This window comes from Euleptes europaea, chromosome 7 (assembly GCF_029931775.1).
Source record: "Euleptes europaea isolate rEulEur1 chromosome 7, rEulEur1.hap1, whole genome shotgun sequence".
NCBI lineage: Eukaryota > Metazoa > Chordata > Lepidosauria > Squamata > Sphaerodactylidae > Euleptes > Euleptes europaea.
Window position 1 is genome coordinate 63,589,788 of NC_079318.1, and position 24,880 is coordinate 63,614,667.

At 39.9% G+C, this 24,880-nt stretch overlaps 1 protein-coding gene across 1 annotated transcript; it reads right to left on the reverse strand.

Moving 5' to 3' along the window:
• Positions 1-4,048: 4,048 nt before the first annotated feature.
• ENTPD6 (ectonucleoside triphosphate diphosphohydrolase 6) lies at positions 4,049-24,417 on the reverse strand. Its single transcript, XM_056852439.1, has 12 exons — positions 24,114-24,417; positions 22,731-22,807; positions 21,430-21,573; positions 19,924-19,999; positions 19,129-19,164; positions 17,602-17,690; positions 13,891-13,970; positions 10,934-10,998; positions 9,254-9,355; positions 6,924-7,064; positions 5,339-5,451; positions 4,049-4,138 (listed from the first exon to the last, which is right to left on the reverse strand). The coding sequence occupies exons 1-12, from the start codon at positions 24,358-24,360 to the stop codon at positions 4,049-4,051; spliced, it is 1,260 nt and encodes a 419-aa protein (XP_056708417.1). The 5' UTR covers positions 24,361-24,417.
• Between the last annotated feature and the right edge of the window lie 463 nt (positions 24,418-24,880).

Consider the following 24,880-nt stretch of genomic DNA (forward strand, 5'->3'; position numbering starts at 1 on the left):
AATATTTTTCATAAAAATCTGACCAAGCAAAAGAACGCACTTCTTTACACACACACCAAACATGCTAGTTTTTACCATTAAAGAGAGTCAAGAAACCCCTTAATAGACAAAAATATACAATATTAAAATCACAGGGAATGTCTGACACCATTCAATATTTAGCAGCAAGAGCAGAGAACACCATCTGAAACAGAAGTGCTTTTCTCACAAGGCGACAAGTTGGAAGACATAAATTCTCATCATCAGTCACAGGATGTCCACATTCAACTAGTCTGACCTCTGATATGCTGCTCAAGATTTTGGTTTCAGCTGCCACTGCCTACTTGTCTATGGAAAAGTCACCAATTTTTAGCAACACTTGGGGGGGTGGGGGAAGCAGTATGATCCAAATCACCAGACTCGAGGCACATGAGTTTCTTGACGAAGGAAGAGGCCCCACAAGTCTTATATAGTTTGGGAGTAGAAACTAAGAAACTGGCAACACCTGAAAAGAGAAAAAGATGCAGAAGCACACAAGAAAGTCAATGGAAGGTGAAAATATAACATAACCAAATTCTACAGAGATCCCACTACAACAATGGGAGCAGTGTTCTGTTGGTTGTTACCATGTTCTTCAGTATCACACTTTTTTGTCTTCAGATATGAGGCCATAGTTGTCTTTAAAAAGCTGGGTGTGTTCTAAGATGAAAGAATATTGGAGAAGGGAAGGTAGAAGTCAGAGATGTAGGTCTGAGTACAATCTAGAGACACAGAGACACCACAGCAGGTCCACAGCCAAGGCGGTCCTGAAAGGGTGGAGGAGGCTCAGCTGCAAATTGCTGAGACAGGTGAGGGAGTATCCTGAGGCCCAGCTGTCATCCTAACTGAACCAGAGGAAAGAGAGGATGGTTTCTGCTGTTATCTGGGATAGCAGTGGTTATTTAAGTAGGCCCAGACTGGTGCTAAAGGAGGCACCCCTGTAAATGCCAACACAATCCTTTGGATGGCCTAGTATATTTATCATCACCTCTTGCCTTCCAGTTAAATCCATTTGATTTTAGTATTCTAGAAATTGCCTACTTTTTGCTGTCTGGTTAGAAGATACAAAGATGGCCCCATAGTCGTAGGTTTTGTGGGCAGTGGGGTCTGAAGGTGCATTGGGAAGGCTAGTGTGTCAGAAAGAAGGAAAGAAAGAACACTTTATTAAGATAAATGCATTTGTTATTTCACTTCAATTTTAACATCCTCCCCAAGCAAATGTTAGGGGTTTCACAGTACCCTTAAAATAGGAAGCAACTGAGTTGGAGGCAACCAATATAATTCAATACGGTGACAGAAACAAAAGTGCCCTTGAACTGCCTGATCTAATTATTGCAGCTGTAAATAAGTATACATTAGCAAGTGTGACAGACTAAAGGTTAATGTCTGTCAGTGACTGTATGTGAGAGGGACATACAGGGAGTGGGCAGAGCTGAAGACAGAAGACTGAGCTGCTGGAAAAAAGGTTTGTTTGTTTTTTTACTCAGGGTTCTGGTGTGATGGGTTGTGCTTCGTGTGATGGGGAAAAACTAGAAGGGTAACAAAAGAGAGTTTGAGAGGGGGAAAAAGGTCCCTACTCTAGTCACAGGAGGGAGGAATAATATCTGAGGAAAGAGGTATTCATGGCCCAAGTATTGTGAGATAATTACTTTAAGCACTGTGAAGTAATTCCACAGAGAGAAAAAGGAAGGGAGAATCTCCACACGTCCTAGTTTTAGGCACCAGAGTATACACATGAACCTCTGTGTGCAGGTTTTGGGACTAAGCTACCTTAAAGAGTTGGAAACCTGGGTTAAGTAAAATAACATCTGTGCTGTACTTGTTGAGTAACTCATTATTTATATAGAAAATTTGTACTTTTCCTTAATACTAGTTTTTCCTTCAATACCTTTCCCTATGAAGTATAATAGAATTCTGTTATTTTATTGCTGAACTGAATAAAACTTCTGGCATTTCAATTATCTGAGGTAAAACAAAGTAGGAGATAAGGGAGACTCCCCCTTCCCTGTCACAGCAAGGTATACGCAGAGGCAGGCAATGGCAAACCACCTCTGAACATCTCTTGCCTTGAAAACCCTAGGAAGTCGGCTGTGACTTGATGGCCAAAAAAATTGTGGGTGGGGAAAAAAGGAACGGTCAGAAAATGCAGTATGGTATCAAGCTCAAGTATGTTCTGGAAATATAGCCTGTGTCAGCCCAGTTCTGCTCTCTTATGGTCACAGTATCTAAATTTTATAGGCCTTTTAAAAACCTAATTTATTGTAGTAAGTCACATGCTCTTTATAAAGCTACTGAATGTGCTCCACTGTACTTGTAGGTGATGCTGGCACTCCATATGACCCATCCCTGGCTTCATCATCAATTCACAGCAAACAGTTCTAGCACTATCTATTGAATTGACACATTCTAGCGGGTCTTTGGACACAACTTGTGAGAACAAACATTTGGAAAGAACCACTAAAACTGGAGAGGTCTGACGCAGAAGAGAGATGGAAACCATGCAACTATTCTGTACTTTCGGTTCAGCAGAGTGCAGTTTCCATGCAACAATGACAGCCATAACTAGATATTACATATCCATTAATCACGCACACAGCTTGCACGCTGTGTCCGAAGATGGCTTTAAGTGTGATGAAGCTGACAAAATACTAGTTGTAATTACATACAAGGAGGGACCTCAGCATATGTGATCTGTCATTACAGAGGAAAGAGCAAGTGAAAACACTCACACATCTGCACAGAGGTGTCAAAGGTTATCATGTGATCCTATATTGCAGGTACTGCCATTCTATCCATTGCAGAAAGAAATGGAATGGAAACATTGCCAGCTACCTCAAGTATAAGCCTGCATGTGAATCAAGTTGTCCTACATAAAGATTCTTTGTGTGTTTTCTTGATCGGATTTCACCTCTCACACAACGTGCCTGCAGCACCAACACATAAGGGAGTACAAAACTTATAAGCAGCTTTTCTTTAGTGAGATATGGTGGAACAAGTCTAGGACATCTAGACACTATTAATCCACATTGCTGGCACACCGTCACACTGTATGGCCAGAATATCACCACAGTGTTGGATGGTTATAAGGGACAGCCTTCTGCCAAAAGAACAGCAGCATTTTTTCCAGTGTCTCTGAAAGCAGTATTAGGTCATTTTATGAGCAACATTGACCACATCCAAAATAGTGGGGCTGGAAACCTGAAAACAAGAAGTTGACTCTTATTATGTTTGGTGGTGCACCTGCTCCCAATAATATATTTAATATGATTAGGTATGTAGGAGATGCCAATGAAGCATCCAGACAATAATTTGCTCATGTCATAGACATGACTTGAGAATGTAACTGCAATTGCCATGGTAACAGAAGCAAGAACACAGAAGATAATCAGCATCATATGTTTAATTCCCCAAGGATGGCTCACCATGTGGAACAAAAAATCCATACAACAGGACAACCCAGGCCTAGGGTAGGTGCTTCTGCAAACCTAAACACTTAAAAAGGGGGTGGTAACTAACTCCCTACCCCATGAACAGTGATGTCTGCACATGCTTATAGCAACCCAAAATGGTACCCATCATAAGACGGAGATGTAGGGGGAACCAGGAGAGCCCATGAGGGTGGGGAAAGCAGCAGGGTAAACAAGGGGACTGGGAAGAAAAACAAAATAATGGGAGTTAAAGTGGTGGTGGGGAGAAAAAGCACAGGGGATGAGAGAGACAGACAGATGGGAGAGAAGACATGCAACCAAAGTTGGAATAAGAGAAGTAGGAAAGGGCATGAGATTTTCTCCACCTGGAGTCTTCGCAGGTCCTCTTAATAATGAAAAGCAGTCACTTTTTAAATTATGTGGACTAAGCTTTATAGATTTCTTAGAAGTACCAGAAATATATTTCTACATAAAATTTCACCAAATATAGAAGTTAGATTTTTGTAGATTTTGAATATCATCCATATTTTCACCTCTCATTTACACACTTATTTACCTCTGCATTTTTTTCTTCCAGGTTCAACTTTTTTGCCACTGAACAATCAATACTGCAGTTTGTGAAGTGAATCCATGTGGTGAAGGGTAGCTCCCAGAGCCCAGCCAGTTTCCATGTTGTTGATTTTTTGGGCAAGCTGCAATGTAAAGTAGACAAGAATATTGGAAATGCAGATGTTCCTCATGGGTGTTTCACATATACATGTCTATCACTTGATTTCTATGTATTTCATGGCTGTGTGTGAAATAACTCCATTATAAAAGTATTCTTTCTGAAGTAATATGGGAGTACTATCTGTTGTGTTGGATCCATGGCCCATTTACACATGCAAGTCAGTCATCATTTGATTTTGAGTCATCAAGTGATAAACAGGTATGTATGAACTAGTCCTCTGTACAATATAAACCAGCATGTGTTTTTTTTTAGCATGCACTGTAAAACATCAAAAATGTGCCTTCCTCAGACTCACCTTTGCTAATGGGAAATAAAAGCATTTTATATTGCAAGGGCATAACCCAATGAGAGCTTATAAACCAAAACAGCTCATGAAGAAGGGTCAGAATAAATTTGACAGCTTTTACTATTACTTTGCCAATATGATTTTGATTTGTAATTTCAGAGATGCATGCACATACAGGTGTGGAACTAGGTATCTCTAGGCCAGGAGGCCCCACAGGCCCCATGACACCCATCAACACCTTTCCTGGTTCCTGCTAAGAGTTTTCAAAAAGTGGTTGGGGTATGTGGGACTTTTTCCAGCAAGGCTTCTGATTGGCTGTGCAGATTTTTAAAAACATTGCTTTGGCAGCAGCTGCCACACAACACAAGAATCTTCAATGTATGACCTAAGGTAAACTGGAAGCCATTTTGTGGCTGACTCCACCTCCTACAACAGCTGTTTTGTGGCAGCCATTTTGTGACTGCGCCCACCATACTTTACTAGAAGCCCAGAGGTGCCTGCAGGCTCAAAAGGGTTGGGGAACCCTACTCAAGGCATTATTCCCTGCTATCTGTCCCTCCTCAATGTTCACTGTCTTCCTCTTCTACTGTCCATAAGCAGAAGCCTCCCCATCTCTGCCCTTGTCACAAGATGTCAATACATAGGGAACTCAAAGAGTGTCACAATATTTGCAAATCCTGCTTCATAGAATCTGCAGGATTTAAGTGCATTTTTTTAAGAACATAAGAAAAGCCTTGCTGGATCAGACCAAGGACCATCAAGTCCAGCAATCTGTTCACACAGTGGCCAACAAGGTGCCTCTAGGAAGCCCACAAACCTTACCTGGTGCAGAACCGTAATGTTTTCACACTGAGTACATCAATTAAGAGCAATTACCTTAAGAACGTGGCTCTTTGGAAAGCCCATTTCTTGCAACAGCACACTGACATAGGTGAGATCCATGCAGAGGAATGGAAGCTCTCCTTGGTGTGCCTCCATGTTGCCACATGCTTCAGGAGAACAAAAAAAGGAAAACAAACATATTACCTCCTCAATAATACTAGTGCCTTGGGACATTTTACTTCCTTCTTGGCAGGCAGAAGGCCCTCCACTGGACTACAACTTTGCCATCAACCTGCCTAGCCCATCTGAGGAAAGTAAAGAAGTCGGAAATAAGAAGGACCTACCATTCTCTGCAGCAGTTTCAAAGTCATTGACAGTCAGGGTCCCTCCTTCGTTATCTAGAAACAAAAAGGCAATTCTCATTGGGAGCTGGAGAAGGGTGACAGCATAAAAAACTGTAGTTCTATCCAAACTCCCACTTTAGCACAAAAATAAGGGTAAAATGCGGAAAGGGAGAACCACACTGAGTATCACTGAGTTTCCTGGAGGAAAGGCAACATAAGAATGTATAGACCAGTTCAGTGACAACCAGCCCCTTCTCAGGGGCAGACATGATTAATGAAGTTACTGGTTAACAGATCTTGGGGTGTTCTTCTAGCAGTATTTCTCGCTGTTGCAGTGATGGTCAATGTATGCTATGGCAAATCTTACTGAAGTTATACTGTGGTAAAGAAGCTTGGTAAAATCTATAGCAATCCTGCAAAAAAAATACAACCTGCCCATGTGGCAGATTGTCTCTTTCATGCCTAGACATGTAAACTGGTTTTGACGGGCATGGACACAAAACGAATTGTACCGGTCTCTTCCCTTTTTTCCTTTTCTGTACCCCTTTTAAAAATGAATAAAATTATTATTATTTTTTCAAAAAACATCCCAACGCCCTTCAATTGTGGGGCTTTGAAGTACTCAAACAAACAGCTATATGGAAATATGCTGACAGGAAATGAAGCACCAGTGTTCGGCATCTGGAAGAGATGCTACAAATACATCACACTGCAGTGTAGTGTTCAGTTTGACAGTGGGGAGAGGGACATTGCTTTGAGGACCCCTAGTGGGGTTTCACTGTAGTTTGAGGTGGCAAGGATGATGATGAACTGCAAGGAGCACAAAATAAAAACATAAAATAAAGTCCTTGGACAACAGTCCCCAGGCATACAGCAAAATAACAATTATGCACGAAGTCAGCAGGAGATCCAGGAAGTTTAGGAAATCAGTTTCCAGAACTGACTTGTAAAGACAGAAGATCTGCAGGTCCAACACCCTGTACTGGAGGCAGGATGCTCCATACTAGAAGCAGTCTTAAGCAAGTTAGTGTTATCCTGGTAACAGTATACTTCTAATGAAAGAGCAGGAACAACCAAAATGTGAAGCTCCAGAGACATCTGGAAATTAAGATAAAATGTCTATCATCAAGTAAAGTCACTAATTTCAGACAGCCATCTTGGCTGTTAACTTTAAATCGTTTTCTAAACTCTAGTAAATTCTACAATATTTTTCTTTTAAAAGTCTTGTCATGATCATTGAAACTCAAGTTTTTTCAACCACAAATATTGGCCAATAAAATCAAAAGCAAGTTTACCTATTAAACCAAAATCTGTAGCCAAGTCATAATAGTAGGAAAAAGCATAAAATTCTATGTCCTTTACTTCAGGCGTCTTGTGAACCTTCTGGCTGAGTATTTTTGCTACTTCATCAAAACAGGATTCAAAGAGAGGCTTTCCTAAAAGAAAGTAAGAATACCACCAGTAATAATTCAGAGTTAGTAATTAAATTCAAATATGTAAGAAGCATTTGCTATGTGCAGTTAGCAAATAAATTTAGACTACAAGGTGGAAATGGAAATGTGGACAATAATATCCGACAGATTGGCATGAAATCCTGATCTAAATAAGCTGCCCTTTCTAGGGTGCTGAGTATCAGGCATCTTCAGTCAAAAGTAAATGAAAATGCTGGGAGCTCAGCAATTTCAAGAAGTGGAGCATTTGTATAAGCCTTATAAGTCTAGCTCTAATCTTAGAGCAATCCAAGCATGAAGAAAATTATTCAAATGATTTGAAAAATCGTATTTCGGGTTTAGGAATAATGAGGTGATTACTGCAGATGATTCATAAAGATCAATGCAATAAGATTAACGGCAACAAACCAAAAACAGCAGTGACAAAAAAGGCATTTCCAAATCCATGCATTACCCCCTCCCCAGCCATGTCAAGCAACATAAACATGTATTTAGTTTTAACACCAAGTATCATGTGTGTAAAGTGCCTTCAAGTCGCAGCCGACTTACAGAGACCACTTATGGGGTTTTCAAGGCAAAAGACTAACAGAGGTGGTTTGCCATTGGCTGCCTCTGCATTGTGACCCTGGACTTCCTTGGTGGCCTCCCATCCAAATACTAACCAGGGCTGACCCTGCTTAGCTTCTGAGACCTGATGAGATCAGGCTATACCATGCTGCCTTCTCTCTCACTAAGTATCCTACTGAGCAGTATTCAGAGTTATTTTTAATTGGAGCATCTATGCAACATTTTTTAATTAAAAGACCTGGCATAGGGGTCTAGGGTATAGTCTAAAGGCAAAGGATACAGAAACTTTGCTAAGGCTTGCTAGGTCTGGTCAGTATCTGGATGCAAGATTGTGTGAAAGCCCTATGTACACTGAATTGAGTTCCAAGGAAGAAAGGCTGGATATAAAGTATAATAATGAAGAAAAAGTTTTTAATAATCTGCAAAAGTAATTCATGGGAACACACAACTCCTCATTAAAAAAATCATGCTATATTTTGAAATCAACTGAATTTAACACCTGGATTTTTAGCATTGTAACAATTTATGCCATCCCATGGCCATAATCTGATTTTCAGGGCCAAACTAGGAAAACTGCTGAGAGATCTGCGAATTTATTTCTGCTGAAGTGTTATTGTTAAATAGCAGCTATGAACACCCTTGACTTGGAGCAGGGCTCATAGTGAAAGGGTGGGGTGGGGTTCCAGCCCCGACTTCAAACACCCCTACTGGGCAAACAGTCTATATTTATTTACTTAAAATATTTCTATCCTGCCATCTCTTTTCAGACTCAAGGTGGCAACCAGTGCAGTTAAATTGACAAAAATAAAACAGATTTAATTAAAATTTAAAAGTGCTCAAGAGCCAGTGTGGTGTAGTGGTTAGAGTGTAGGACCAGGATCCCCTGCCCCTAGTTTCCATTTCCTGCTGCCTCCGGGAGAAAAATAATCTTAAATAATCTTTATCAAAATTACCATAGCACTTCCCGAGAGGTATGACATCACTTTTCAGCTTTTCCTAGAAGTGATGTCACGGCTGTTGCCGATAGTGCCCCTCATGTCCTCCCCAGGTCTCCTGCTGGTTGCCTGACAGCCCTAAAAAAAACTGTATGTTGTATCAAAAGTGCTACATAACAATAAATAACTAGTGTATGCAGAGTTTGCTACAGATAGACCTTAGTATATTCTGTTAACAAAATCTAAGCTCTGCCATAAGAAAAAAATGCCTGAGATTTGTATCAACTATGTAAATCAAGTGTGTTTTTTATTTTGTATGATGAATGCGGTTTCTGTAAGAGAGACAAGCAAGAACTGCATGAGGAGACTGAGGTCCCATCCCCAATGTCTGCCATTTCCCATGCATTTTCAAGCACCTCCTCACACCATAAGATCTAGAAATTTGCTTCTCAGAGTTGGAATACTCCCCGCCCCACCCAATTATGTACTGTTGAATACACACAGTCCGGACTACAGGAAAGAGAACATTTGGGAACTGTTTCAACAATGAAATCCCTCTTATTGCCATTTTTAAATATAATCATACTCCTATTTGCAGAGCCTCTCCAAGTTAATGAAAATACCAAAGGAAAATGCATAATACCCAATTAAGAGGCAACCAGGTTACTATACCTGCCTTCTGCCCTTTAATTTTGTACGGTATCTTGGCATGCTCCCAATCACCCTGGAAATCAGGTGATGAACAGGGACTTGTCAATTCTTCATCTTCCTTTACTGTAACAGGAATAAAGGCACTGAGACAAAAACAAAGAAATCTCTTGGGAATCCTGCATCTCACTGCTACTGTCTTATCCTAACAGGCCTAGCATTTCCTTTTACTAATTTAACAACATAAAATGCACAATTTCTAATGTAATTAGCATATAAAATAGGGTTGCCAACCTCCAGGTACTAGCTGGAGACCTACTGCTAATACAACTGATCTCCAGCCAATAGAGATCAGTTCACCTGGAGAAAATGGCTGCTTCGGCAATTGGACTCTATGGCATTAAAATCCCTCCCCTCCCCAAACCCCGCCCACCTCTGGCTGCCCAAAAAACCTCCCGCCGGTGGCGAAGAGGGACCTGGCGGTCCCGCCAGTGGCGAAGAGGAACCCTAATATAAAATCATACTATTTGTCCTATTAAAGGGGAAGTATAAATGTCTTTGTTTTCTATAAGAAAAATCGCTAATATACCCCAGTTGTTAAAAAAGAGGAGCAAACTGCTGTACCCTATGCTACCTTAGTGCATGTATCTTAATTTTTGCCATCTGAGAAGTGGGAGGAGGAGTTGAAGGCAGAAAACAATTTCTGTAGGAAACTAAATAAAGTTTTAGTTGGGAAGAAATATTCTCATATGCTCTCCTAGGCAGAACCACTAGCAGCATCTGAAACTCATTCTAAAAAAGAAATTCAAACGAGTCAGTCCTTCACATCCAATTATCTACCCTATTGCTTCAAGCAGCAGAGGTTCCCTTTCCCCAGATTCCCTTCTTTACTCCAATGAGACCTGGGCATGGAATAAGGTATTTTCAGCAGTAGCGCTTACATGCTGAATGCCCTACCCACAGATATATCTTTGTCAGTTCTTTTGTGTTTTGCCACCAAGTCAAGTGTTTGTTTATTAAGGCTTTTTACCAGCCGGTTGTGTTTTGTTATTTTGACAATGCTGCTGCTTAAATTCTGCAGTGTAGCTGATCTGGATGGTTGCTGATCAGTTTTAATTGTTGTTTACTTGGTAGTTATTTTATTGTTTTAATAGACAATGCAATCCATACATTTTATAAATAGGAACATTGCAACAGAGTGAAAAATTCAGTAAGTTTCACAGCTTTCAAAGAATAGAGACAAATTTTCACATAAACTGGAATTATTTTTTAGATTTCTCCATCCACCCCTGTAGGCATATTTTAAGAACTCACACCTGTTCTGAGGCATCTTACAAGTTATCATAAGTGAAGAAGGGCTGTGTCTCTCCAGATGCTTCCTTGATTTCTGGAAAACGTCACGGGGTATTTCTTTTACCCCAATATGTTTACACTATTGCTTTTTCTGAGGATGTTTTATACTCCAGATGCTTTTTATTTACAGAAAGAAAATTGTCAGTGGTAAATGGCTGTATTACAGCAATACTGTTTAGGATCTCTTTACCCCAGGTGACTAGCAAACAATTACATTTCGTATTTCAGCATATGTTATACTTAGCTCTGCCTCGATCCCTCGGGCTAAGAATCCTGAGGTGGTCAGAAACACAACACAAAAACCCCATCAGAAAGGTAAAGGTAAAATCCCCAAGATTTAAAAATACTTACAGGCTTGTCCCTCAACTCCTCCTAACACTGCCAGCCTTGCCGACATTAGCCCAAGGCCCAAGTAACTGGAGAAGCAAAAAAAAACAAAAAAAGGAAAATTAAAAAAAAAATTAAAAAAATATTCTGATGGTGACACAATACATTTTTATTGCTTTAAGTAGATCGCACCATCCACTAGAGGCTGTTTAAAGCCAAACAGATGCTAGTATTGCCAGCTCTGGGTTGGGCAATATCCAAAGATGTTGGGGGTGGAGCCTGGGGCAGGTGGGGTTGGGGAGGGGTGGTGCAGTTTCTGCCCCACCTCCTTCTGATCTTCTTTCCCTCCAGCAAAGTACAGCAATAAGCTACTTGTTGCCCAGTCTGTGGGTATGGGTATCACAGTGGTTTGAGGGAGAGGTGAAAAAGTCAACCACGAGGAAAGCATTCACCAGTTGAGAAGCAATGAAAATCCTGCATGCTTCCCTCATGAAGATTATGGATCCTTCTAAGTGCAGAAAGGCATTTTGGATTTAAGAACTGTATATGTTCACCTTATCTTTAAAAGCATTTCACTCATTCTAAAATACAAAATGCATGTGGGGAGGGAAGGCCTTGGGGGGGGGGAAAGTGTGTGGGTGGGGGAAACACCCCTACCGAAACAATTTTTACATTTTTTTCCCCTGGGTATTTGCATCTTTACTGCCCATGAGAGCTAGGATCTTGGTATTAACAACAACAGACCTTTGGAGCATGTCAAGTGCACCTAAAGCCAAAATATACAGTTTGTATTATCACTTCAGTGCTCATGACTCTAAAAACAACAACACAACCAAACAATTTTATGCTGAAAAAGTAACAAGTTTTGATATCCTTCATATTATCCACTCGATAGTACAGAAGCTGGCCTATACATAACTGACTTGCTTTCATGCCATGTGATTTAAGGAAAACGGTCCATCAAATTACAAACCTGTAGTGAAAAATGCTAAATTGCCACCTTGTTGTATGTTTGCAAAATACAGGCTGCATGAAATTGGCACTAGACACTATGGCCTGAGCCAGTCAGGAGCTAAATATAGAGCATCAGTGTTTGCCCAGCGCTTATTGCTCTAAAGATGCCCTGGCCTTTGGAAGAAGGAAAAGCCATTGAGGCAAGTTTATTTCATTTGGCAGTAGTGTCTTCTGCATTACTCTCAAAGCATTTTTATTATAATAATCATAGCATGCCCTTGATGGAGCAAGAAGCAGCACAGCATGTCCTTGAAGTAACAAGAAGAATTAGAAAAACAGGAGACACAGGACGTGCATTCTACATACAGATTGCACAGGAACTTCCTGTGGATTTAAATTCTACTCCTAATGTTTCTACCTCTCTGAGCTAGCAGAAAGCAATCTGAAAGGGCATCTACAGCCCCCAGTTCAGCAGTATTCAGTTTACTGTGTGCACAATACACAGTGAAAAACCTAATCCAGGAATGGGAGTCTCTAGCCCCAGTTGGCAATAGTGCCAATCAACTGTTCAAGGAAACAGAGGGCTGGATTAAGATCTCCACACTCTACCTCTACCTCAACAGATGACTGTTCATACAGCTTACGGTCAAAAGCCTGCTTCAGTGCACTATGGGCCTCTGTCGAACCAGGGTGACTACATTCAGAAGCCTTGCTTAAGCACTGAAAGTAAAAACATGCACAAAGTCTGCTTGTTGCCAGGTTCATGGATACACCTCTCTCATCCTTTCTTCTCAAACAGAATCAGTTAAATATGGATGTTGGTAATCCATGAAGTATGAATCAATTCATATGGGTTAACCAGAGTTACAGTGCAATCCTAAACAGAGTTACTCTTCTAAGCCCACCAACTACAAAGGGTATACAACTCTGCTGAGAATAGTATTGTTAGTTACTTCCCTGCTAACTAGAACCTCAAGCCACTTACCTGCATTTGCACATCATGGGTAACTGAGAGTGTTTAAACTGCAACTCTCTGTGCAACAAGAGAGGGAGTGAGACACAAGCCTAGAAACAAGTCATGCACATTTTCCCTCAGCCACAGTTAAGCAAGGCCTCTGAATGCATCAGTTGAGGGCTAGAAAGCCACAAGGATCTGAGCTACTATTTAGGAGAATATTCATCCATTCTCTACCCACCACTGGCCATTTATGCTTGGTAATTAGCAGAGTGTTCCAGGCTGAATTGCCCCGCATATTTTTTTGAATTTTTCAAGCTGAACCGTCATTCTGGAAGTGACTGCGAAGCTCGCACATACCTGCTTCGCATTACTTAAGAGCCCCTTTAACGCGACCTTTGGTGTTTGCTCTGCCCCCTGAAGGAACCATGCAAAATAACAGTGGTGCGTTAGCTATGCACATGCTAATAGCTATGCAAACAGGAACAACAGAGCAGGCGAGCGGGGGGTTGAATTTCTCCTTTTGCGTCGGGACAGTGAATAGGCATTTTCAAAGTCGCATTAAAAAAAAAAAAAATCTTTGAGCGAGCATCAAAATTGACCATGCATCAGTCTCTTTGCTCTCCTGGTTTTTAAACAGTGTTTCCTAACCAATGATCCTTACTTTGGGCTTACACATCCTCTTAAAGTTTTGATGTATTCCAAACTTTGCCCAAATATTTGCTTCACCAGCATGTGTTATCCATGTAAGCACACTATAAAAAACACTGAACGTGCAATTTTCTCCCCATGCACACTGAATCATACTGGTACAAATTCAGCTGTCATCTTTAAAAGTGGAGTTGTTCCTTGTGTGTGTGTAAAGTGCCTTCAAGTCGTAGCCGACCTATGGCAACCCCTTTTGGGGTTTTCATGGCAAGAGACTAACAGAGGTGGTTTGCCAGTGCCTTCCTCTGCACAGCAACCCTGGACTTCCTTGGTGGTCTCCCCTCCAAATACTAACCAGGGCTGACCCTGCTTAGCTTCTGACAGTTGTTCCCTAACATGAGATAAATTCCTTTCCAAAACTAACCTGTGAGAATACAGTTGGTACTTATGGTTAAACATCTGAAATGAAATGATGTCACTAGCAGATGACTCCCCCAGAATTGTCTGTAAAGAAAAATAGAACAATGGGTTGAATAACTGGGAAAAGAAAGGCAATAAAATAAAATAAAAATGAATGTTTAGAGGTTGTAGGCACAGTTTAAGCACAGCATTCTGCATTTTAGACATGTTCTTGGCATCCTAGCCACAGAAGCAAAGTTCCCTCAGTTTAAATAGAAAAAAGAGCCTGTACATATTTTTATCATACAGATTAAATCCTCCACCCTCCGAGAGGTCAACTTGTTTTCATTAGCCTGTGCAAAGCCAATGATACTCACTCAGTGGCTTGGGAGCCACCTGTTGCTCTTCTGAGCATTGTTCCCTAATGTGGCACTCACTCCATGGTCCAGGAAAATTGTCCAGTGGGGCGTATGGATGGCAGGTTGTTTGCACCTTGAAACAGCTGCCACCAAAAGGACTGAAAGTCAGGTAAGCTGTGAGCCTTCCTGATTTGTGAGCCTCATGCCAGAGATGGACATAACAACCCCGCACCCTTCTTTGCAGCCTCTGCACTCTCATCCCAGCACCTGCCAGGAAAAGAGGCAAGTGGCCACAGAGAAGAGAGTAAAATCACCAGCTCCACAGCAGCCTCCCAGGAAAAGAGCAAGCTGGCCACAGTGGGGTGGTTGTTGTTTTACTCCCCTTCCTCATGGCCAGCTTGCTCTCTTCTAGGCACCTTGGCAGTCTTACTCTCCCTCCCAGTCTGTGGTGCCTCATGCTGAGGAGATAGCAAGAAAGCTGCGTGAAGCCCTTTCCCTCACTCCAGATATACAAAGGCTGATAAGTTTCTTTATTTTAAATAAAAGGAAAAAAAGGATTAACACAGAAAGGAATCATATTATTATATCATTTACAATTAAGATAGTTAAGACTATTATACAAAAGGGAAAAAAAATATATCAGTAACATGCTAGACATAAGGGCTGTTGAAAGCAATATGTAATAAAATAACAAACAGCATTAATTAATAAATATCCTAATATTTTTATCATAAAATTCTTTGTTTGACCCTTAGTAATCACAATATTTATATTTACCAGGATGTTAAAATAAGTTAGAAAATATAGCTAAAAATACATCATGTTAGTTAATGTATTATACTAGTTGTTCTAGATGAAATCCGAAGCCACAGTACCCCGACCAAATCTTCAAGGGTCTACAAGTCTTCTCTTGTCAAATAAGGTATCCCTTATCCAGGAGAGGTGGGAGGACATCTTTCTCCACCGACATTTCACTCTGTGCGTCCCATGGCTAAATAGGTACGCATCGGAGCACTCAGAAAGTGCTACCAAGTTGTAACGCCATTTCCCGGAAGTCCAGGGCTGGCTGAATTTCAATAGTTGGGGGAGACTAGCTTACATGCACAGAGGTACACGTATACATGAAGCTGCCTTATAATGAATCAGATCCTTGGTCCATCAAAGTCAGTATTGTCTACTCAGACCGGCAGCGGCTCTCCAGGGTCTCAGGCAGGGGTCTTTCACATCACCTACTTGCCTAGTCCCTTTAACTGGAGATGCCGGGGATTGAACCTGCGACCTTTTATATGCCAAGCAGATGTTCTACCGTTGAGCCACAGCCCCTTTCTTAGGTACCCAGGTAATATTATTTATTATTTATTATTTATTATTTAATTATTTTATATTATTGCGTGTTTTGTGAGTTGGCACACACAGCAGTCATGTGGCTCTTTTGGTTGATAGTAATTGTGAATGTGGCTCTCTATGAGCCATGGAGTACTACTTTTGATAATCAGGGACAGTGTTAATTATGGTTCTTTCAAAGTAAAAACACGTGGAACATCTCATCTTGAAAAAGAGTGCTTTCAGCATGTCCACAACATGCCCCAAAGTAAAGAGCATAACATATGAAAGAGAAAGATATGACTCACAACTCATCTTTCCTGCATGTGTTCTAGTGTTCACCTTAGTATATCAGGCACTAAGAGCCCATTCAGACAACAAATAAGTCACCCAATCTGTCTCTATGTCATGTACCCACCCATTTCTAGTAACAACCCTTAGTGTCTCAGGAGGCCCATTCTACTATACTGATACAATGTTCTGGATCTCCCAAATGCTTTTGATCTGGTTTCCGGTGTGATAATGCAGGACGCTTACGGTGGCACTCCATATCTGGAGTGTTTACTTAGGACTCATTTGTTTTATTTCCCGCTGCCTTATTTAAGTTTGCTCAAGTTCTTATCTTTGTTTTCTAGTTTACTTGGCACTGTCTTTTCTTTCTCGCCTTCCTCTCTACCTCCCATGCTTAATTACGTAGGGAGGGGCGAGACATATACAGATTCAGTCGACTGTTCATTTTATTTTAATTTCTTTATTTTAGCTTAGTTTAGTTTCTCTCTTTAGAGAGGATCCATAAGGTTCTGAGGACAGGAGAGGGTTTAGTTTACTTTTATGTGTCTGTGTTACTTTGTTTTGTCTTATGTTTATCTAATCGGGTTCCAGTTAAGTTCTTTTACTTATTTGAGTTGTGTTTATTGTATTTTGTGTTTATTGTATTTTATGTTAACAATTATCCATAATTTGTTATATATAACCCTGGTTGGGCTGGGTGGTGCTACCATTGTTGTGCTCTGTAAAGAGTTAAAAAACACACATACACAAAAACTAAGTTCCATGATCTGTTTTTTTGTGACTAGGATTTTGTTTTGTTTCAAGACCACTGTTTTGAAGATGTTATTTTGTGCACATTCTGTGAGCGTGAGAAGTACTAGCTGGTGTAGAGATAGAACACCAGTGAAAAGACAGATTTCCCCTTCTTCCTCTGTTATAGTTGTAGTTTTCTTAATGGCAACTTTTCCCATCTCACATTTTATAACTTATCGTTTTTTATCACTACCAACATATTTTTGAGGATATACTTTACACTTAAGCAGCTGGAAGTGGAACTATGGGGACTAAGAGGGTGTTACCTTTCAACGACTTAACACCACCTCTTCCCAAACAAAGTAAAATTGATGCAATGTTCTGTGCCATCTTGCATTGCTACAAGTTGTGATGTCATGATGGTGCAAACGTTCTTGTGGTCTACCATCTCACTTGTTAGTTCATGAACAATAAGATGTTTTAAATAAATAAGAATAGTTTAATCTCATATCACATTTCTATCCCACTTTATCTCCTCAGACTCAAGGTGGCAAACCATGCAGCAACCACGTTGCAAAGACACAAATTATAATAGTCCAATAAAAAAATTAACACAGAGATTAAAGCACACAAATTACAAATTTAAAGCACTTGAGATTTAACACACACAAGAATTAAACACACACAGGAGTCAAATGAGCAAAGCCAAATCTGTTGAAACAATTTATCCTCCACCAAATGGTAGCATAACAAGGTCAGGAGAATCTAGATAAGGGGCCAGTTTACAAATCCAAGTAACTGAAAAAAGACACTCCTAGCACCAGCAATGAAGAGCTCCTTTTTAAAAAAGCTTGAGGACATAAAAGATTTATTCTAATGACTGACTTTCCTCATTTTGAGGAAAAGACTAGTTCTCAACATACAGTCAAACTGAAAGCATAGTAGCGGTGAAAGAGGAAAGTAAAAACTGTGACTAGAAACCACCTGGTAAGATTAATCAAAGATTAATCAGGGACTTGGATTCTTGTTACCTCACTGCTTAGATGAAATGTGATCTGTGTTGATCCACCTCCTAAATCCAGCATTCCTACACTTCCCTTTGTTGGATCGTTCAAGCTACCTGAAACACATAAATTTTAAAAAATGCAGTAGTTGTACAATCTACACAATTGTCCTAAATAAACTGGGGAAAACGGAATTTTTGGGCTGTGACAGGAGGGGCGAGGTAGGGAAGCTGTTCTCCATGGGTGATCCCTTCCATCTTCAGAAGTCTTTAGTGGATTTAAAACAAAAACAACAACAACAAATGAAGTCCCTCTAAGGAAAGGTTCCCCGACAAGTGTTGGAAAAACACCACAGCAGTATCAGTACTTGTTCCATTGTCACTCAGCTCTGCTAAACTTGTTCCATTGTCACTCAGACACATACAAACCCAACAGTCACTTCTTGGACACTGTTACCTGGACAACATTCATCTCTCCTTTTTAAAACTTATACATTTTGGATAGCCCTACTCTCCCAGAATTTGTCCCCTCATATTTCCATAACATTTCCAGTAACCCAAAAAGTAAAGAGACCTTGGGAAAAACTTTTAACAAGTCCTTCCCTAACCCACAGGACCATCTACTCAGAGGAAAAACAAGGAATAAAAATGAGGGGGGAAAGGAAGAAAAGGCATTCATCCCTTCAGGGTTCACAGAGATTATAGTTTTAACCAACTTCCATGGAACACCCCCGTTGCCACATTTCCTATATTAAAAAAATGGAAATCCTATCTTGATGTTCCCATCCACTGATCTGCATACTTGCAGAATGGTAGGGACTTGTGCGATGCTCTGAAAATTATAGTAAACATTTTCCTGTAGAGAAATCATCTTCATAAAGAAAAACTCAGTGTGAAGAGGGCGCAGGTATACCTATGGACCAGGCCATTTGTAGCTACACAATTTGTCCTATTATGTATAGTTCTAGAGTGAAACCTTAGAGTTACTATGGGTATTATAATGAAGCAAGCATATACGTAACTGGTCCCCCACCCCCCGTGCTTCCCAGTACTATATTTTAATACAGGTTGGGTATCCCCTATCTGAAAATCCAATATCCAAATTGATCCAAAACTTTTTGAGCACCCACAAAGGGTAATAAAATGGCAGAAGTGCAGGCCGGTCACACCAATGGCAGGTTCCCCACGATGATCTACATGCACAAAATTATTTAAAATATTGTATAAAATAACCTTCAAGGCTATGTGTATAAAGTGTATATAAAACATAAATGAATTTTGTGTTTAGACTTGGTTCCCATCCCCAACATATCTCATTATGTATTTGCAAACATTCAAAAATCTGAAAAAATCCAAACTCAAACACTGCTGGTCCCAAGCATTTTGAATAAGGGATGCTCAAACTGTATACGGGTTTTGAAAATTCAGACTCTCCCTAGAGGTTTACTTGAAGCAATTCAGCTGGGTAATTTTACAGAACAAAGACCACTTATTTAAGACTACTTCAATTACAGGTATAAATTGCAAGTGTCAACTACACAATTTATTTACATACCTTCTAAAAAGTTGACAGTGATCCATGCAGAAATACCTGCCAAGAAAAATACTGAAGTTATGTGCATTTACACAAAGCAATTTTTTTTACTTTTATTGATGGAACTGAACAGTCAGGGCCAGGTTTGTTCAGTCAGGATTTCTCCAAATCATGTGAATATGCTTGAGAAATTCTGCTTACATTCACACATGGACTTAACTGGTCGATGGCACCAGTGTACACACCTCTCTCTGGACCCAGGCGGTATTTACTTAACAAAGTGCCCATCTGTGCAGCAACCTTAAATAATTGCTGGAATAAAACAGTTGGTGTAAACAGACAGTACCACATTTGGTAGATTTTGCTACTCATCATTAATCCAGTTATGGAAACAAATATGAAATCTGAAGGTAACTTGCTTGCTGCATGACAGTTGCTGCCTAGAAATAAGATAGAACACCTACTAGCAGCATTAGCAGAATTCATATTCATAACATGTCACCCTTATCTCTCACATATTCTCTCCTCCCTCTACTTCATCCCTGCTAGTCTTTAGACTGCAGGCTTACTGGGGCAGGGGCTACCCCTTTCCACTTTTGGTACTGTGTGAGTATCACATGAATGGATGACATTTAAAAACATAAATGTAAAATATCAGCAACAACAACAGCATCCGTAGTTCCCCAGCTGGTCTGTCTACTATAAAAAAGAAGTTCCCGGTTTTTTTGGGAAAAGCAAGTATAACTATTCTTAAATCATACTTTATTCCAGAACCAAAACAATTTTACATAGTCACTTCAAAGAAACTCAGCCTACCTTCATCTGTTCCTTCCATTATGGAAACACAGTCATCGTTTACCAAGAATGGAGATGCTTGAAAAATTTCTTTTACCTAAAGTTAAACAAGGTTTTTAAAGACAACTTTCTCTGCCATGTTATTCACCATCTATGTAAATCAGGTAATGCACAGCCTCTCTTACATAGTTGTAGTGATGTGGAGATGGATGGGAAGGAAATAAAGAGAGGGGAGATATGTTGATATGGCATCTCCTTCTTTGGTGATTAACATCTGGAGAATTCTCTATGTAAAGCACTTAGGCGAAATCATCCATACCTTTGGATTTCTATATACTGATGACACACAGCTGTATCTCTCTCCATCCAACCCCCCTGGCAATGTGGTCCAGGTCTTGAGCCACTGCCTGACTGATGTGGCTAAATGGCTGAACCGAACCCAGACAAGATGGAGGTAATGGTGTTTGGGAAGCCTAAGTTCATGAACAACATAGTACTTCCCACTTTTGATTCAGTTCAACTGACCATTGCTGACTCAGTTAAGAGCCTAGGGGTTATACTGAACCCAGCATTACTACTAGAGAAGCAAATTAATGAAGCTGCAAAAATGCTTTTTTCTAGCTTAGTTTACCCTGAATATGGCCCCTTACCTGACCCGGCCATCTGGATCCATGCCAAGGTGACATCAAGACTAGACTACTGAAATGCCCTTTACGTAGGTCTCCCTTTGAAATTACCTTGGAGACTCCACCTGATTCAGAATGCTGCAGCTCTGGAGTTAAGACAGAGCATGAATATTACACCCACTCTTCAGTCATTCCATTGGCTGGCCATCAGTTGCCAAACTCAATTCACGATACTGGCTATCACACACAAAGCCCTTCATGGCCTCAGACCCTCTGCAAGATAGCCTTCTTTCCTATGTCCCACTGTAACAACTTGATTCATCTGGGCAGGGTCTTCTGCAGATGCAACCCCACAAATTAGCAGATCAACATTTCCGCACATGTGCCTTCTTCTGTAGAGGCTCCTATCCTGTGGAATGGCCTGCCTGAGGAGATCAGGAACTATCCCACACTCTTGGCAAATATGTAAAGCACAATTGTTCAGGAGACCATTTTTATAAAGGAAACAGGGCTACATTATATCAGGAAAATGCTTTGTGTTTCTACTTAGGTAAGGCCATGTTTGCATTGTTTAACATGTCATATTTAGTACTTATGCTTTGTTTAGACGACAGTTTTTGTTTCAAATTTCTGCTATCCTAGTATTATTACATGACTTGTCAGAGGTATAATTCCATTGATTGCGTTGATTTGCATGGTGTAATCCTCCTTGAGTCTCAGTGACAAAGGAAGACTATAAAGAATGTCAATAAATAAAATAAACTTCCCTGAAGCTAAGCTGCTCTGGTCAGCACCTGGATAAGAGACTTCCTAGGAACCCCATGTACGCTGCCCAAAGTACTGTGGAAGAAAGGTGGAGCAAGAATGTAACTAATCACTGTTTTCAAAAGAAAAAAAGTACCTTATCCAGCAATTCTTGTGCCTTTCCCCCTGGTAATAGCCTTAACCCAGCTGTTGCTTTAAGGACTAAAGGGGTGGACTTCCATAATTCCATTGGAACCACTTCTTTAGCAACTGCGAGCAGCTTATTTATTCCTTGAGAACTCTGAAGGGACAAAAATCACTATATTTCTTGTTTAGCGTTAAATCATGATTTTAGTAAGAAATGTATTTGTATTAACATTTAAACACCCATGCTTTACTATTATTCATTTACCATTTCTTGTCCAGAAACATGAGAACACTTACATCTGACATTTTCCAAGGTCAACTAAAACTCTGAATGCACAACTTTCCTTTTGCCAGTGGCCCAACCCCGCTGTCAGAACCAGCCAGTCTGCTGCCAACTTTATGATGAAGATATTGCTTCTCTAAGTCATAGCCTACTTATTTCAGACAAGGGCCATGTATCTAATAAGATGGCTCCAAACTATCACAAGGGCATATATGCCACAGAAATCCCACATACCTCAGGTTATCTCTGGTCAACACTTCACAACAACTGATGTAACCTGTTCACTGGGCACAGAACAGACCTAACAGTTTAAATTGGGAGGGAAACAAGGAAGAATAAAGCCCTCCCCCAGCAACCAGGCAGTTGCTAGGACTTAGTCAGCTGCTCTCATATCTTGTATGGCCGCAGGCAGAATTTAGCAACTTTATAAGTTATCTCCTGGGAAGACTCAGCAAGAAGAAAGGAGGCATAAAATTGTTCAGATCTTTCTGGTATGGTTGACAAAGCTGGAGCTATATATAGATGTCAAATATCATTGTAAAATGGGCAGTACAGCAGAACATGTTCAACGGACTCTACTTTCCCAGTATTACATGGACAGAGTTGTTGAGAAAATAGGACAGGACAGTATCTGCCTTCCAGAAGGGCTTAGGGTAAAGCATTAAAATGTGCCAGTGTAAAAATTCTCTGGTATTTGGGGATCTCAAGGAACTGAAGATAATCAGCTGGTTGAAAATATTTGGTACGCTATGATTCTATTCAGCTCTTATCTTAAAATTATTATCACTTTTAGCTCATAGTTCTGGCCACCTGGCATGTAGTAAATTACTATGTCCTAAGGAATGGTGGATTTCTAAAATCTACAGCATATATACCCACACTGAGCCACCTGTGCGGGAAGCAGACCATTAAAAGTTACCCATTCATGCCCTATGGCTCTTAAGACAATAATTCTCACCACTTACATTTACAGAGAATAGAAAATGAGAAACATGTGTGCTCTGCTAGAGATGTAAAATTCAAATTACCTCATCAATACTGTTGGCATATGCAGACAGACCCGGCTTCAATGCTCTGAAGGTTTCATTAATTACTTTAGGAGTTTCTATTGGCAGACAAATTTTAGTGTAATAGGGTTAATCCATACAGAATATAGCAGTTTGCAGATTAAAATACAGATGCCAACATTACCTCAAAGGGATTAATATGAAACCCCTCTGTATATTTTGTTAACTGTAATGCAGACAGCGGTCTCAGAATTTGCCGCTCAGGGTCAACTTTTGTAGTGAATCTGACGCTTGCAGTAGCAAAGTATTTGAACCACAGCCTACATAAATGGATCACAAAGGTACCTAGTATGTTTTACCCATTATCACATCAGAACACTTGCATCTCTTGGGTCACTTCAAGTATTAGCTCATCGGAGTTGCAGCAAACAGCAAAGGAAGAGAATACTGTATATGACGAGTCATTCTAGTGCTGTGCTTTCCCCATCCCAAAGCTTTAGCTCCATGTTGAGGGAAGGAGATTGTGAACAAGTGATGCTTGCCCTCTAGTCTCTTTTCAGTATTCTATGATGCTCTTTGCCTCTCTTGGCCTTGATCCAGAAGTGTGATGAACCAGGAAAGGAAGTGATAATAGACTGAGCCAAGGCAAAATCCAGGCAAGCTGTAAGAAACACTTTGTACATCTTAATATAGAGAGTTTTCCCACATATTTTAAAACTGTAATTATTTTACTTATTATTCCACTCAAGGAAAAATATACATTTACTATGTATATGAGGGATTCTCATATATTTTGACACAGATATTTCCCCTAATAATTCTAAATACTATGAGCCATAACATTTTAAGACATGGGGAAAAGAAATGGGATGAAACCCTCAAACTTTGACTTTTTTTTGCAACTAAGGAGTACAAAAGTGGAGACTCAAGCTAATGCTCTCTACCAAGTGACAGTACCTCAAATTTCAGGTACTATCCACTGAAATAAGAAAATGCCTACTTAAAGGGAATCCGTCTCAGGAACATTATTTAAATTGTGTCTTGTTATTGAAGAACTGATTTAGAAAATAAATCAATACTGTAAAATACTACTCAAGTAACATTAGCCTTCAGGTGATTTAACTGAACATGAAGCAGAATAGTTGGAGAAGTTGGCTAATAAGTGGATTATAGACACACAGAGACATGTAAGTAGAAGGGCTCCAGTGTTTGTTTCCAGACCACAACACACACTGCTCATTGACTTTCAACCCTTCCTTCCATTCACCTTTGAAAATATTTACTAAGCTTTATAATACATGCTGGCCATTTTTTTTAGTAACAATTCAACAAATGAACATAAAAATTAGCATTAGGATCCATATTTTTGCACTTCTTATTATTAACTTAAATAGTTTGATCTACCTTTTGAGTTTTGGATGAATTTGAATATATGTATTCGAGTTCCAGTGCTTCCAGCGTCAAACATAATTCCATAAAGGACCTCCTGATCCATTTCTGACGGCTCAGTATTGAGTTGGTTTTCCAAATCAACAGCAGCATGTTCTGTTGTTTCCAGGAATGCTTTGAGGCCATTCCATTTCACATAAGCAACAATAATAATAGCGCTTCCAAAAATCCCAAAAGCATAATATAATTTTGGTATCTTCATGACTTGCTTTAATCACTTTGCTTTCTCTTGTCACTTTAGCCTGCAGTTGCCTGTGACACATCTACATTTAAAAATAAAGAATGTAATCAGTTACACATTAAAGGAGCACCAATTAACAAAATAATGTGGATATGAAGTAAGATGAAAGGACTTCCATACACTTTCATGCTTCTTTTAATGTTTTCCAAGAAAATATTTTTCAAGTTGCAGTGGTTAGAAGAAAATTACCAATGCAAACTGAGTGAGGACCATCAATAAGTAATTACAGAAGGAAAATACTCAAAAAGAGATGCTTAATGTAAAACATGAAGCAAGCATTCATTTTTCTTTATGTTTAGAGATTAGATTGTTACTAAGAATTTTAGCGGAAAGAAGGCAATATACCTGTGTGTGTGTGTGTGTGTGTGTGTGTGTGTGTGTGTGTATATATAAGTTTGGGAACCACTGCTCTATATGCAGATTAACTGCCTGTAAGGTGTACAAATAATGAAAGGAATGGCAAAGTTACTTTAACTGGTTT

Excerpts from the sequence above, each read along its gene's own strand:
- ENTPD6 (XM_056852439.1), bottom strand. The coding sequence starts at position 24,360 with ATGAAGATACCAAAATTATATTATGCTTTTGGGATTTTTGGAAGCGCT. Across the intron at positions 13,971-17,601 it reads CATTTCATCTAAGCAGTGAG|ACAATTCTGGGGGAGTCATC; the intron begins GTAACAAGAATC and ends TTTTCTTTACAG. Across the intron at positions 5,452-6,923 it reads TACAGATTTTGGTTTAATAG|CATGTGGCAACATGGAGGCA; the intron begins GTAAACTTGCTT and ends GTTCTCCTGAAG.